Source organism: Chelmon rostratus, chromosome 11 (genome assembly GCF_017976325.1).
Source record: "Chelmon rostratus isolate fCheRos1 chromosome 11, fCheRos1.pri, whole genome shotgun sequence".
Lineage (NCBI taxonomy): Eukaryota > Metazoa > Chordata > Actinopteri > Chaetodontiformes > Chaetodontidae > Chelmon > Chelmon rostratus.
In genome coordinates, this window is record NC_055668.1 from 12,376,526 (window position 1) to 12,392,440 (window position 15,915).

The following is a 15,915-nucleotide window of genomic DNA, read 5'->3' on the forward strand; positions in this document are numbered from 1 at the left end:
AAAAACATACTCTTTTACTGATTAATCCACTAATCGTTTCACCTCTACCTGTACATACCACTGGGTAGATTAATTTATAACAAAGCTTCATATTTTAGCTCTTCATATATTTTGCATGCAAAAAGATTCAATTTGTAGAGTAACTGGACTAAGATTGTCAAATAATTGTAGTGAAGTAAAAAGTAGAAGATTTGATCGTGATTGATCTGATTGTAGTGGAGTAGAAATAGAATCTGGAATGAAAAAAGGACTCGAGTACAAGTACCTCAAACTTGTACTTGAGTCGGCTGAACATCAGAGGTGACAGCCATGAAAGCTAAAACTTATGCTCTGATGTTGACTCGAAGCATTTTGTTGTAGAACAGATTTTCATGTTTCTTGAGTGACTGTTAGAGACCTGTAAGAAACACACTGTAGACCTCTAAGAATTATCTGCAACCCTGATTCTTAAAAAGTTGGGATGCTGTCTAAAATGTAAATTAATCAGAATGTGATCATTTGCTAATCCTTTTTCACATATGTTTAATTGAAACAGCACAAAGACAATATATTTATTGTTTGACCTCATCGGCTGCATTGATTATCTGCTTATTCTGAAGTTGATGCAGCAACATGTTTTAAACAAGTTGAGACCGGAGCAACAAAAGACTGGGAAAGTTGTGGAATGCTCCAAAAACACCTGTTTGGATCATTCCACAGGTAAACAGGTTGATTGGTAACAGGTGATAGTATCATGATTGGGTATGAAAGGAGCATCCAGGAAAGGCTCAGTCGTTCACATGCAAGGATGGAGCGAGGTTCACTACATTTATGTTTTACACAGCATCCTGACATTTTTGGCATCAGGTTGTAAGAGTCTAATTTAAAGAAAGTCTTCAATGGGAATAAAAAAGATCTAAAAATGTTATGAAACATTAAAACAGAAAAATGAATTAGTAATATGATATAGTTTTATTTGTGAATTTCAGGCATCACAGCAGCACAGACGGGCCACTTGAGTGCTACAGAAACCAGGAATAAAATGTCACATAAGGCTTCTTGGTGTACTTGAAGACATAAAGAAACAGCCTACTTAACAGAGGGACAGGATGCATCATTTTAGTATCAACATAAACACAACTTTCAATTTATCTCTTGTATTATTCAGAAAAACTGTACATACTTCTTGCCTGTTATCATGTATAATCAGTGGTTCTCAAACTTTTTCTGGCATAACTTCTTCAGAAGCCAAAAAAGTTAATGTCTCCGGCCCCATAATTTCAATAATCATTAATACTTGAGGAAGCAACTAATAAAAAAGAACCCAAGTTGAATTTTAGTGAAATAAAGGTCAGCATGATCACATCACCAAACTCTTATTTTCCCCACATAAATCATATTAATTCCCCCTAATCATCCACGTCCGCCCCCCCCCTCAGCCCTTGCAGTGGCTCTATGCCCTCCGAGGGGGCCCATCCCTCAGTCTGAGAAACACTGGTCTACATTCAGGATAGTTGCATTCAAGTATTCATGTTGTGCATGTTGTTGTGTCCATTTCCTCCCACACAAGCCACTTGTTGCCCATCACTGGTCTAGTTTCCCTGCAGACAAATGTAGGTCTCCACAAATATTGAAAAAACATTTACAGAGAAAGAAAGGAAAAGCAGCGTGAGGAAAACGCAAACTTCCACTGTGACATTGTTTCAGAATATTTTGACACTGCAAAGTTGACATTTGACAGCCATCACCTGACTTAGTGGACAGAGACTTTGACACATTTAAAAAGTGAGCACTTAAAGGAAAAACGTTTTGCTTCATAACTGGCCTGTTAAACGAAATTCCAACAATCCTGATAAGGAATAATTGATGTTAAAAAAGTCTAAAGCAAATCACTACTGCGCATTTCAATGCAGTATCCAAAACCTCTCTTGACAGTGGTATTCTATTCTTCAGTCCTCTGTTTGTGTATGTGTCCACCCATTGTGGAATTAACCTCTGGCGCTTTGATTCTGTCTCTGAGGGGAAGAAACTCGTGAGATATCATCACATGCTCGCAGCATCAGTGCAGCTGGAAGCTGGCAGTGTCAGAGCCAAAATGCATTTAAAAACAATCCCAAAACAACTGTCCATGAAAACAAGATTTCCCATTTAGATCCTTTACGTAAAGCAAAATTATGACATCCTGTGGTTATTATCACGACTCCTTTATGGTCATTTATGTAGAAAGAAATCTTCCCTTGGCTCTTGGCTGCATGATCCTCTAGTGGCCCCAAGTGGAGAACAAAGAGACAGGCACACACGTCAGGAGGCGCCAAACTAAATATCGCTTAGAAATTACCAACGGATGACACGGACGGATGAAAAAAATTGAATTGAGGGTATTATTTGTAGAAAATAGTGGAAATCATCAGTCAGAGTCATGTATGGCCGGATGAGTATGACGTGCAAGGCTGAGGGAAAGGCTGTCCGCGAGTCCTCAGTTGAAGTCGGGTTTTTCTGGGAAGGTGCAACCTGCTCGTCTGATGATGACGTTGGCGGCGTAGTGTGCCGCCTTCACGCACTCATCCACTGGTTTCTCCTGGACCAGCTTAGACAGGAAACCTGCACCACAGAGGGAAAACTTGAACAGGAATCCACAGAAAGGCAGGAAAGACAACAAGCAACCAAGAAATGTATCATATATAAAACACAGGAAAATCTCACCTCCTACAAAGGCATCGCCTGCACCGTTTGTGTCAACAATGTCCTTGGGGTCAATTTTCAGTACAGGGAATGTCTCGATCTTGTCACCTGAACAGATACAAGAAAGATCATACATCTACAGTATACGTCTAACGGGACAAGCGACTCAGAGACATTAGAGTAACAGAAGGAGGGAAAAGGACAAATAAAAGGAAATCTTACTGAGGGCCACAGTAGTTTCATCCTTCCCCTGGGTGAACACTACAATCCTCTGTCTCTTAGTGTTGACTTTGGGCAAAGCCTGGGCTTTCTTGGCCATTTCCTTGATGTCTTTGGTCTACAGAAAAAGCACATTAACAAAACCAGTTGGTGATACACAAATTACATGAGAAATACAGCACTTATCATGTTCAAATGCTAAATGAGACTGTCAGTCAACTCACCTCGAAGTCTTGCTCTTTAGCGAATGCAGCTGCCTCCTGAGGAACACATGCACACAGGGAGCAAAAAAAAAAAAAAAAAGTTTTACACACTAAGATGTGCTCATCACTAACACCTGCTGGACACAAAGCGCTGCACAAGCACATGCAGCTGACGTATAAAATACCAGAAGAATGTCGTGTGAAAGTGTGACTTACCGTCTCGTTGCCAAACAGCACATCGACGTAGGGCAAAACCTGCATGAGGTTATCCTTGAAGAACTGGCAGATGAAGGGTGCAGAGAGGTTCAGGCAAAACAGCTTGTTATTATCAGATGCGTACTTCGCCACTTTCAGGATGGACTCCAAGGAGACAGTCAGGAAGAAACCCTGGAGGCAAACGGTGACACTGGGTCAGGACTGATCTGCTTTTTTTATCTTCACAGGCTATAATGAATCACATGAAGTAACGTCTTGAGCAGAAACTGCACCCGTATGTCGAGAAATTGCTCTGTGGGCCCTCTGGTGGTTACAAAGATGAAGTCACCATACACGACTGAAGTTACTGGCACAACACAGAGTAGTTTTCAATGACTACTTACAGCAATATAGTAGACTTTAGCTTTTTCCACCAGCTTCCAATTTTCTTCCAGGTCTAGATGCTTATCCTTCTTATAACAGTTAGCGGCAGCGAGGTTAGCTACCAAAGACCTGAGAGGAGGAAGCAAAAAAAAAAAAGTATGCATTTTATTAGACTATAACAAGTCAACATACTGTGTTTTCTATTATCATAATTACCCACCTGTTGTCCCCGGTGATGCAAGCAGCACATGACCCTGTGGGCTCTTCGTCTTGCTCGTAGTAGTGGGCATCAATGTGGGCCTCCTCAGCCTTCTGCTTCAGGATGTCTCCAAACTTGTCTTTCCCAATGCAGCCAAAGAATGTGCCCACATGGTGAGGTTCTTGGATCATCCACTAAAACAGGAACAACAGCTCTGATCAGTCCTTTAACGCCCCTCACAGTGATCAACATTTATAGTAAAGATTTCTTAGAGCAGGAAGTCTGAGTTTGTCTGTACATGACTCACCTGAGCAATCTTTATAGAGTTCTGTGTGGCTCCTCCAGCGTGGTACTCAACTTTGAACTTCTTCACTAGCTCCTCAAATCTACACACAGACAAACATGTAAATCTCATAAATCATACTTCCAAAAAGACTAATGCCACGTTTTCTGATTTCTGCAACACTGAAACCTCCAGTATATTCCTCTCGGGTGCTAAACGAATACAAAGTTTCAAACCTCACCACAAGTGAAGTGTCAAATATGGCTGGGAGCTGAACATAACATTTTTTAGTATGAGTATGTTTGGCACTGATGTCAATTTACTTTTTTGTATCATATATTGCTGCATTTAAATCATATCATATAAATAACCTTAACATTACAATCTTCAGAGGATTGGACGTGGAGCACAGCATTGCATGGCTGTTTTTATTCAGTCCACCCCTGTGGTGTATACTGTATGCATGGTGATGGATGGGGCTTGATGGCTGGTACCCTCATCTGGCATTGGACTGTACATTCTGTAGAAGGCATATTTCTTCCAGGTAAAACACGCAAAACATGCATGACTGGTCACTGATTATACTATTTGAACCATTTACGCCTGTTACGCAACACGATGACAGAAGCAGCGCTTTGATGTTCCACTTAGGGCTAAAGCATCTCTCATTTGCCCTGTTACCCAGTCTAAATATAGCCGTCGTATCAACCTACACGCAGACATGTTTGCATGGTTTATTTGAGAGTTAGAGACAGTGTGTTCGTTGGAAAGTATAGCTGGCTGACTGCTGTTCAAGGTCCTGAGACTGAGCCAGAGGTGACAGAGGGGGACACATCTGGGAGATGGTGAGAGGAACGGAGTCGATGTGACTGTATTACTGAAATTATCTCTTCATCTTTATTCAGCTTGCAGTCTGTTGGGGAAATTTCAAAGAGATCAGTACTTAGCCCTGAGCACTAAAACAAGAAAGGCCTGAATGGCTTAAATACAACCAGGAGCAAAATCGACAGGTTAAACCTGTGCTCAGTGAGCTCCTGACAACATTGCAGACTGTAAAGCTGAGAATCACGAGTACAAATCTTTTCTGACATATATAATATATAGAGACGTACTTGTCTTTGGTGGTTGCATAAAAGTTGGCTCTATCAAATGTTTTCTATCCTTAAAAACAAAGTGTAAATGTGAGTATCTTATAACAAGCACTACTGCTAATGTAAAACGAATATTACTAGATGAGTACACAGTTATTATACAGTCAGAAAACGTCAGTGTAATCCTCTCTCGCACGCAGTCACAGACGACTTTCTTATCTCCTGCTGTTAAATGTTTGCTTTCTGGCTCTTGTCTCAGAGGGACTGGGAGGTGAAGTGTCCTGGTTTGCTATTGGCTAAGACTGCCTCTCTGTGCTGGATCTGCTGCTCTGCCATTGGTCGTCTAAAAGGGAACGGAGGTCAATCGTGGAGATTTCTGGTGTGGGCCTGTTTTCACTGGCCCGCTCCAGAGTGGAGCAACCTTGGTATCAACTCAGATACATTCATGTTCAAACACTACAAACCCTGTCAGTGGATGTGTAAAAGCTCTACTGCAACCTCTATTCTACAGAATAATGTAGGAGATACGAACAGTGCTTTGTGTTTGTCCTCTGCCAGGATCTGGTCGTTGGGTTTCAGAGTGTACCTGCAAATATTAAAAGAGAAAAAAAGAGGCATTAGTTTCTCCAAGTCATCGGAAACCTGTGCTAACTCCCAAACGACCACTGTTTTAGTTTAACCTCACAAGTTTGTGTATGGAGGAAGAGAAACCACGCACGCACACACACACACACTCACACACACAATATGAATCTAGATTATGTTTATGAAGATAAGCAGACACAGTGTGGTGGTGCTGCCAAAGGGGTCATTCACTCCTATAGAAAACTTGATTAATGAAATCAGTCTGCAATTGAATCATGAAAGCGCCTTTGTTTACGACCTACCGCCAGTCAGTCCAAATCAATATGTTGGTCAATAATGCAAAACAGAGTTTATTTCCCTTGAAAGGCAAAGATAGGTTGGGGATTAAGGTGCAGTCTCCTTTATTCCATGTGAGACTGAATTAGAAGTGTGGTTGGCTGGTTTAGCTCTAATCCTAGAGTTTATGCAAGGGGTTTCAGAGTGGACTCTGAGTTGGAACCCTTTGCCCTGGTCAACCAGACCAGAAAACTGCAACTCTGACTGGTTTCTTCTGAAGGCTCTCACTATTTCAAATAATCCAAAGTCAACATAGAAATAGGCACATAGGAAAATAAAACAATTACAATTAAAACCGCAGCATAGGTAAGGCCCACTGCTTTTGCAGAAACCCCACAACTTGGACTTAAAGTCCATTTAAAAAGGAGAATTGTTGAGCCACACACTGAAGCTTTAGAGACACTATTTAACTACACTGATAAACGATCATTCCTAATGTGAACCTGACAGAACAGGGAGCGGCAATGTTTGTTTCACTCAGCTACGACAGTCCGATAAGTATACCTCACTAATGTAATACAGTGATACATCTGATGGATATGCAGCTCTGTTAATGCTAGTCAATCAGCTCTGCTGTTTCCTGTACTCTACTCTCTTATCATTATCTTGTCATCTACATTCATCAAATCACATCATAAAAGCCTCTTTCCCTTCTGGTCAGCCCATCACTGGGGTGATCTCTGGCTGCAAATGTTTATATCTCACTTGATCTGACTATGACTGCTTTTTTTTTTTTAATGGCAGCAACAAGATGGACTTAGCCTCCACATCTTTTACAAAACACAATTCATCCAACATTTTTCCTTGTCTGTCTAATTTTCGGGTAAAATGCAAAATGTGCATTGATGTTTAAATTTTTTTTTAAAACACATTTTGACGAATCACTTGAGCAACTACTGGGTAGAAGTTTAAAACCAGTTTGAGCAGTTCTAAGCCAACCAGCAGTGAGGACTACCACTAATGATGGCAGTACTTTCTTTAGGTGACAAGACATTTAGTCTATTGCTTCAGTCTTTCTTACTTCATTGCTTTAACTTACTTGTCCAAGAAATCTTTGTCCACTACAGCACTGATGTCCAGTAATGGGTTTCCCATCCCAAAGAGTGAATTAGGGCTGAAACATAAAGATTAAGAGTTAAATCAACAAAACAAAACAAAACCTAGCTCTTTAAGGTTTGGCTTTAACATCCCAGCATAGACTAGCCATGTTCCTTCATTATCTCTATGTAAGATGGGTATTTTTTGACATGTCTCAACTGGAATGATAGTAAGAAGGGGAACATCCTGCAGAGTCCATGTTGCGTTGTCCTCTTTGTCTTCGCGTTCTGAAGCTGCTCTTAATAGCTCACTTTGATTTTAAATCAGTTACAGCTTTAGACTTGCTGGTTGATCCAGTTACAGCCATCCTTTCAGCACAGTGTAGAAAGGCCCATTTCATGGACTTAAAAATGAATGTGCTGTTGAATGTTGCAAAACCCACAGTTTTGTATTCATGTGACTTCAATCACATGACTTAAAAGCTTCAATTCACACAAATAGAAAAGCAGGAACAACACACGTCTGTGAGATCTAGGTTTGAAACATTCATGACTCAACAACAAACATTAGAAAATGATGTGAATGTGGTTGGCAGTGAGGACTCAGGCAGTCATGCAAGTAACCATGTTATGACATTCAAAGCAAAGCAAGGAAACATGAGAGCTGTAGGCTTTGTCTGCATTTCTCTGTTTGTGCGGTCTGTTCTTTGCTGGGACATTTGACAATACAGGGTTTGACTATCCTCGTAAATCATAGTATTATGATGCAAACAAACATTTAAAAACAGCAAGGCAACAGTAAAATGAGACACTGGCTTAAAGGCACCTCTGCATTTTGTGTCAACACATAACAATCCCGCTGGAACTCGTCTTGCAGTAACTGACTGCAGGCTGTCGGTTAGTCTGTAACTTTAGCTTTTCTGTCTGCAAATACTGAATGATCCGTGCGTAATACTGCAAAAACACCAAGTGACTGCAGTAGGGTGTTAATAATACGTGTGTCACATCTGTGCCCTGGCTGTCTCCACTCTTGCATGCTAGTTCTTGATGTCACCACAATCTCGTCAGCGTTTTCTGGGAAAACCCCACATGGAACGAGTCCCTGCACACAGCCCCTGACAGATGCCACCTCCACAGGAACATGTGCCTGCAACATTTCCCATCAAGCCTCTTTCTGCACTCGCCTCAGGACAAGACATAAAGTAAGAAGAAGCGACACGGAAGAATAGCGAAGAGCAGGGAGACGTAGTTACCCTGCAGTAATGGGTTTTAGTTGCTGAAAAGAATCAAACCAATGCCACACCCTTACTATCACTTCCACAGCACATACATCTGCCAATATGCAGTGAGATGATTACAGGTCTTGTGCAGCCAATTACACTAAACCTGAACCCATGTCTCCATTTATATTCATTCTCTAGATGTCAGTTTGGCCTTACCTTGCAAAAGACATGATGTTCCTCTCTTTCTGTACCAGCTAGACAGTGACAAACCTGTTGAGCAACCTAGAATCGGCTCAGGAAGACCTAAGCATTCAAAAACTTCACAATTTCAGCTCAGTCTGCGGACAGATCGATTTTCCCCTGCAACCGCAGCTCCTCCTACTCGGGACTGACTGATTGGGTGCATCTGAAGGAGGAAGGGCCAGGACAGCTTGTCCCTGTGTGGTGATTGGCTTGTCTGGCAAATTCTAGGCTCAATCCGCTCACTCTTTTGCAGCTAAATTACAGCGTGAGTAGCGTGCAGATGATAGAGGCAATTGAGACAGCGTGATATGACAACAGCTGGTTTCAGCTGAGTATAAGGCAAGTAGCAGAGAGAGGCACCGTGCCAGAGTCAGATTTATTAAGGGGGATGGGAAAAGCATCACAATATAACATATTCACGGCCACGTGACGACTTCGCAATTCATTGTTTTGGGAGCTGGTACAGGATGGATTGGGCAGGCTGTCTCTGCAGCAGCAGCAATCCTTAGCACTGAATGAACACGCACAAATCCGTCCCAAGTATTTCTTCCTGCTGCTTTTAAACACGCGGGGGCATGTGGTGGTCACGCTGAACTTAGATTAGATACTGGCACACAGGCTGCGCAGAAAGCATGCTAAAGGTAACGGCAGCAGCAGCGTCTACACGCTGCTGTCCTAATTAGCGAGCTAACGCTAACTTGTGTAGCTGCACGTTAAACGATAACCACATGAAAGGACTTTACACCTGCAGTTAATAAAGGCGCCCTCTTCTCCCTACTGTGGTGGCCCATGCAGGCGTTTAATGTCTCAAGAAACCCAACATTTCCAACCTCAGCATCTCGTACACACATTCATGATGCATTCGGGTCAACGTTGTACACGTTGTATTTAACTTGCGCACACCTAAGCATGCAAACAAACCGGAGGAGGGTCGTGCGTCCTCCCTCCGTAGAACAGTATTTTGTTAGCTTTCCGTTTAAGATTTCGGTCACCTTAGTTTGGCAGGAGTCTTTTTGGTCGGAGATTCTGTCTTCTCCTCCTCTGAAAGCTTTTGTTTCTTTGCTTTAGGTTCTTCTGAAGCCATGGCTGCCCGTGCACGTTACAATCACCTTAACCGGTGTGAAAACGCGGTCGTGCTGCTAATTGGGCGGAAAATACTTTCCTCCGTACTGTCTCGCAGGCAGCCGGTGCCTCCCACAGACTGTGTGAGCTCCACCAATCAAAAAGCTTAAATTTGGATTTCGCTAGAAACGCGGCTGCCCACTTTTTCAGTGACCTGATATCATGAGCGAACTCATAACACTTAATGGATCAAATTACTATTGCATACAAAGGTTCAAACAGGTGTCTCTAGAACTGCTAGTTTAGAATGTGTTGCCAAAATACATAATAAAATTAATAAGGTAGGTAAAATAAATCGTAAAGTAATAATAGATTTATGAAAATTAAATGACACAAGATAAAGAACCCTAAGTGTAAGGGATTACATAGAATACATTTGTAGGGATTTTTACAATTATGTTTTAATGATTTTACAGGAGGAGATTTAGAAAGTCTACTTTTGCATTTGTGTAGACAACATCTTGGCAGCAGAATCATGTTGTTTCCAAGATGTTCAACCTTTGAAAGGTTTACCTTTTCACCTGACTCTGCATGGAGCATGTCTTCAGCTCATTTTGTTTTAAAGCCTAAAACTTTTGGGTCACTTTCAAGGCTAAAATCAGCTGTTTTAAGTAAAAACAAACAAAGAAAAAAACACTGTACACTATCCAGCATGATACAGCAGAAAGACAAAGTTAGTGACCAGCAAGTGAACATAGTGACAGTAGCAGTTTGAGAGTTAAACATTTCCCTCATGAGTTGATGGAAACTGGAGCTAAATATACACATATTGGTTGTCTGACAAAGACATGCTGTACATACTGTCTTTACTCTGCTTACATGAGGCCATGGTTATAATTTTACTTTGCAAGTTGTAGCACAGCTCTGTGGTGGATCTTAGTTTAATATTGTAAGAACAGTACTTTACCAGGGAGCTTCCAGTATTTCCAAATTAAGTTGAAATACTTGGCCACTCGTTTCACAGTTTTGCAGTTCATCACAAGTCTGCAATGTGGTTAATGGAGCTGATCATATAATGACAGCTATTTGTATTTTTACATCTGAATCCTGACATGAAGGTTAAAGTTTAGGGTGTGGGGTCTGCTACAACTCTGCCAAGTAAGTAAAATTCGTGCTAATCTGAGCGGAGGGCCTTCACCGACTCCTGAAAGGCGCAACCCAGGGAACAAAATTCCCCAATACCCACATTCAGCGCCGGGGATTAGCTGCCCGCAAACATTGCCTGATTAAAAAGTCCGAAACTTTTCCCTGAAGTAGCCACCAGGTTGACGCCAGAGTTTTCTTGATATTTAAACTATCCAGGATATATTTTAATACTTTAACAGTACTATTTAGGCTTTATTCTTTTGATTTTGTCGGTATTTTTTCGTGACTTCGTTGTGTTTACGTGTGCACAAATCTGCAGGCGTCTCCTCAGCAGGCACTTCTGCCATATTGGCACCGATAAATATTCTTGGCACGATCAACTGGAGTTAGCAGGTAAAACTTTAAACAATCTGTGAAACTTTGTAAAAGTTATCTGCTATGTCATGTCGCTGTTACGCTCTTCACTCTCAAGTTCATTTTATTTTTTAGCATTAAGATGCAGGTGGTAAAAATGTCCGAAGTTGTCAGTCTCGGAATAGCTAGCCAACTGGTTAATTTACCTGAGGAGAAGTTGTTTTGAGAGATTGACAGTAGGTTAATGTTGACAAGTGACACTGCTTTACATTTGCACTGCGTTGTTTTTGATAAGGAAATACGTTTCTAAAGCTTTCGCTATCCGCCTCCCTGACTCAGTAACACAATACACTACTAACAGCAACAGCCTTCTCATTGTTGCAGCTGAGATGATCCACAGTCTGTTCCTGATTAATCACTCGGGAGACATCTTCCTGGAGAAACACTGGAAGAGTGTCATCAGCCGGAGTGTGTGTGATTACTTTTTCGAGGCGAAGGAGAAAGCAGTGGACCCGGAGAATGTGCCCCCTGTCCTGCAGACCCCACACCACTATCTCATCAGCATATACAGGGGCAAGCTTTTCTTTCTGTCTGTCGTCCAGACTGAAGTCCCTCCGCTGTTTGTCATCGAGTTCCTGCACAGAGTGGCAGACACAATCCAGGTGGGATTGAACTCTGTGCTCATGTTGATAGATGTCACAAGCTTTTTTTTGTTTGCATACATCACTCCAATGTCTGCTTTAGTGTAACAGTTTTTTTTTTTTCCACAGGACTACTTTGGAGAGTGCTCAGAAGGCATAATCAAGGACAATGTGGTGACAGTGTACGAGCTTTTGGAAGAGATGCTGGACAATGGCTTTCCATTAGCAACAGAGTCCAACGTCCTCAAAGAGATGATCAGGCCTCCCACCATCCTGCGATCGGTTGTCAATACGCTCACAGGTAAACAGAAGTCCCCCTGATTCTGGTATTAAAGGTCAGTGTGAACTGTACTACCCCCTGTCTACTTACCTCTAAATAAAATGTGCAATGTCTATGTGGACATTCATGTTTCAGTCTTTGTTTTGTGTCTTTTCTAGGAGGAAGTAATGTTGGAGATATGTTGCCGACAGGTCAGTTGTCCAATGTCCCATGGAGGCGTGCTGGTGTTAAATACACCAATAATGAGGCGTATTTTGATGTGATCGAGGAAATAGATGCCATTCTGGACAAATCAGGTACAAACAACCATTTGCTTGATAGCAGATAAAAAGTGTATCCATGGCAATTAGAAGTGTTTTCCTTTTCCTGGAAGATTACTGTGTATAATTGGATCTGGCTATTCTTTAAACATGCTCATCTCCTTCAACCTTTCTTATTCAGGTACAACCGTATTTGCAGAGATCCAGGGTGTGATTGAAGCCTGCGTGAGGCTCACTGGGATGCCTGACCTAACTCTGTCCTTCATGGTGGGTTCATTTCATCTTAGCACCATGTTTTTCAGCTTGTACGCACATCCAAGGTAAACATCCACTTACCATTGTCCTTGTTTTTGATGACAGAATCCTCGTCTCCTCGATGACGTGAGTTTCCACCCGTGTGTGCGGTTTAAACGATGGGAGGCGGAACGTGTCCTCTCTTTCATCCCGCCAGATGGAAACTTCACGCTAATGAACTATCACGTCAGCTCTCAAAAGTAAGCACAGGCACAGCTGTATGTTTTCTTAACAAATATATCAATCAAAGATATGATTCATCCATGGCTTCAATGTGGTCCTGGGCAAGAATGTTAAACCTTTTTAATGAAATCTATCCATTTATGTATGAATAATCAGCAGGTATGACATATAGATGAATTTGGTGAAGTGTAAGCATGTGAGCTGGTGGTCAACATCCTCCAGCAACAATAAAATCTTTGTTATTTTCTTTGGGTTTCAGTGTGGAGGAGTAGATTGAAATACTGGTTTAATTTCCACAATAAGGATTCACAATCCACACTTGTTACCTTGTTAACTTGTAAACACAAGCTGGTTGCTGTCCTCCTGCGAACTGCTTATTGTCATCGTGCTAAATACTCTCCATTATCCTCCTTAGTCTCGTGGCCATTCCAGTGTACGTCAAGCAGAGCATCAGTTTCTTTGAGACGGGACCTTGTGGTCGTCTGGACATCACGGTTGGACCCAAGCAGACCATGGGGAAGACGGTGGAGGGCTTGATGGTCACTATCCACATGCCTAAAGCTGTGCTCAGTGCCAACCTCACAGCCACACAGGGGAACTACACCTACGACCTCGCTACCAAGGTAACCAACTGTTCACAAGGCCCTCCTGAGCAGTGATACAGTAGGTCTGTGAGAAATGAGACCTTCCACTCTTAAAAATTTTTAGCAAAGTAAAAATGGAGAGCGTTTTGTTTTATTGTCCTTACACAGAACATGTCTTTGTTGCGGTAGGTGTTGGTTTGGGACATTGGGAAACTGAACCCTCAGAAGCTTCCTAACTTGCGAGGCAGTCTGACTACACAGGCAGGTGCCCCCAAACCTGAAGATAACCCCTCACTCAACATTGACCTGAAGATACAGCAGCTCGCCATATCAGGTAATCCTCACTACATGACCTCTTTAAAATGAGCTAAGTTTAATGTCCAGAAATGCAACCGATCAGTCCTTTGAGCCCCGTTCTTTCTGTCTTTCTTATTGGGGACGTTAATGGTTATGGTAACAATTATCTCTATAAACAGATATCTGCACATAAATGCAGAATCTGTAGACAAGGACAGGATTTTGGGATCAAATGTTGTCGTACCCATATGTAGTACGGGTAGGAGTGACAAATCACATCGGAGCGGGCTTTGCTTTGTGGAGAGCAAACAAGGTCCAATGGCTGAAATGCAATCCCAGAACCCATCGGCTAATGTCTGATGATGATTTAGCCTTTTATTTATATAGGGACTAGACGTAATGCTGAGATGTTGTAAAGTTGCTAATCGGACTCTAAACAGTTATCGGCGCATTTAAGAGAAAAGCCCTGGGACACTGGCCATTGCCCCAAGAGGCTAAATTGGTGTCAGACAATAGCCGACGGGTTCTGAGATCGTGGCAGCTGTGACACAGTGTTTTTCGTGATGGCGTTTTCGTTTGACATTGTCAGACTTAATGTCGTTGAATTGTTTTTTCACCCATTGGTCGCTTTGCTTCTCTCCCCTTTGTGCAGGTCTTAAGGTGAGTCGTCTTGACATGTACGGAGAGAAGTACAAGCCGTTTAAAGGGGTCAAATATTTGACCAAAGCTGGGAAGTTCCAAGTGCGGACCTGAGTATTGACTGTTGGAGGCCGGCTGTCAACAATCCAATGTGCCAAATAGGGGGAATGGTTACCACCCCGCTGAGGCATCTCCTCAATAAGTCTTATCCTCATTGTAATTAATGAATGATTTTGCATTCTAACAGTTATTTATTATGTGTTTGGCATTACATATATATGACTGGATGGTATTTGTGACCTGTAAAGGGAAGCCTTAATAATCAATGTGACCCTGTTGACATGCTATTAGTTTCTATCCAGTTTAAATGTGCTGCATTGTGTGCACCATTCCTCTTTCGTTTTGGACTATTTCTGTTTTGTTTTGTTTGTTTGTTTTTTTGGTCTAACACCTTCTGAGTGTTGCCTAAGGGGAGTATTTCCATTGAAAAGGGACACTCGCTGCTCACCGCCTCACTGCAGCTTCTCCAACAAACCCATACAATCCTACTTGCATGTTGCCTGCGAGTAAGCAGCTATGCCTTTGAAGACCTTTTTACTATACTTTAATATATGGTAGCAAGTTTTATATATATATATATATATATGTTTATTTTTGAAAAATATTATCTCTTTCTGAGTAGCTGCAGTGTGTCTTGAGGCACTGTTTTTGGTGCAGGTATTTTTGCACACATTCACTCTTTAATGTGGCCTTGTAAGGGTAGGTTAAGGTGCTTTGTATTAGCACAGTACAGCACAACCTGCATGTTTTCTGAGGCACGAGGGAAGTACATCTTAAAAACAAAATATATCTTATATCTAAGGTACATAGTTTGACTAAGGGAGAGTGTACTACTCTCTACAGGGTCTAGATGCGAGCGAATGATTCAGTGTTGGGAACAGTAAAAAGCACTCAGAAATCTACAGTACATTACGTGATTCTCACATAATCTTGAATGCAACTTCTTTACTCAGCACAAGATTTGCACAATCAATTGTCCATGTGGAAAATACTACTTAAAACTCTTTTACGAAGTTAAATCTGCATTTTAGTGTATAAGATGTCTTATAAAAGCTTTGAAATTGTGTGTTTATCTGTGCTTTTTTTTTTTGTTTTGTTTTTAGCCAGTCTAGGGATGGCACTGTTGGCTTATGAGTTTGGTATATAGGACCACCACTTTGGGCCAGACTAAAATATCTCAAAAACTGGATGGATTGCTGTGAAATGTGGTACAGTTATCCTGCTCAGAGGATTAATCTTACTGACTTTAATTACCCCCTGATTTGTTCTTGGTGCCACCATGAGGTTGACTTTTGTGGTTTTGTCTTGACAACTATTTGATGTATAAAGAAATTTGGTACAAACATGCATGTCCCCCTCCAAATGAGTGGTAATAACTGGGGTTAACTTAAGGTTAAAGTTTAAATTAAACCAATACTTTGGTTTACAAATAAGCTTTACTGTTTCACTGTGCATT

The 15,915-nt window shown here is 41.6% G+C and overlaps 2 protein-coding genes across 3 annotated transcripts; one reads left to right on the forward strand and one right to left on the reverse strand.

The window, feature by feature from the left end:
• Positions 1-939: 939 nt before the first annotated feature.
• Positions 940-9,799, reverse strand: adka (adenosine kinase a). 2 transcript variants are annotated; one of them, XM_041947239.1, is made up of 11 exons: positions 9,652-9,799; positions 7,196-7,270; positions 5,768-5,821; positions 4,169-4,247; positions 3,883-4,055; positions 3,683-3,791; positions 3,300-3,470; positions 3,105-3,140; positions 2,884-2,998; positions 2,683-2,769; positions 940-2,580 (listed from the first exon to the last, which is right to left on the reverse strand). In XM_041947239.1, exons 1-11 carry the CDS (start codon positions 9,741-9,743, stop codon positions 2,456-2,458), a joined length of 1,116 nt encoding a protein of 371 aa, XP_041803173.1. In that variant the 5' UTR covers positions 9,744-9,799; the 3' UTR covers positions 940-2,455. The 2 variants fall into 2 exon arrangements, with proteins under 2 accessions (XP_041803173.1, XP_041803174.1); XM_041947240.1 differs by lacking the exon at positions 9,652-9,799 and adding an exon at positions 8,633-8,769.
• A 1,225-nt stretch (positions 9,800-11,024) lies between these two features.
• ap3m1 (adaptor related protein complex 3 subunit mu 1) lies at positions 11,025-15,767 on the forward strand. Its single transcript, XM_041947462.1, has 9 exons — positions 11,025-11,260; positions 11,606-11,883; positions 11,992-12,163; positions 12,301-12,438; positions 12,584-12,669; positions 12,763-12,896; positions 13,295-13,502; positions 13,653-13,797; positions 14,413-15,767. The coding sequence occupies exons 2-9, from the start codon at positions 11,611-11,613 to the stop codon at positions 14,511-14,513; spliced, it is 1,257 nt and encodes a 418-aa protein (XP_041803396.1). The 5' UTR covers positions 11,025-11,260; positions 11,606-11,610; the 3' UTR covers positions 14,514-15,767.
• Positions 15,768-15,915: the final 148 nt, after the last annotated feature.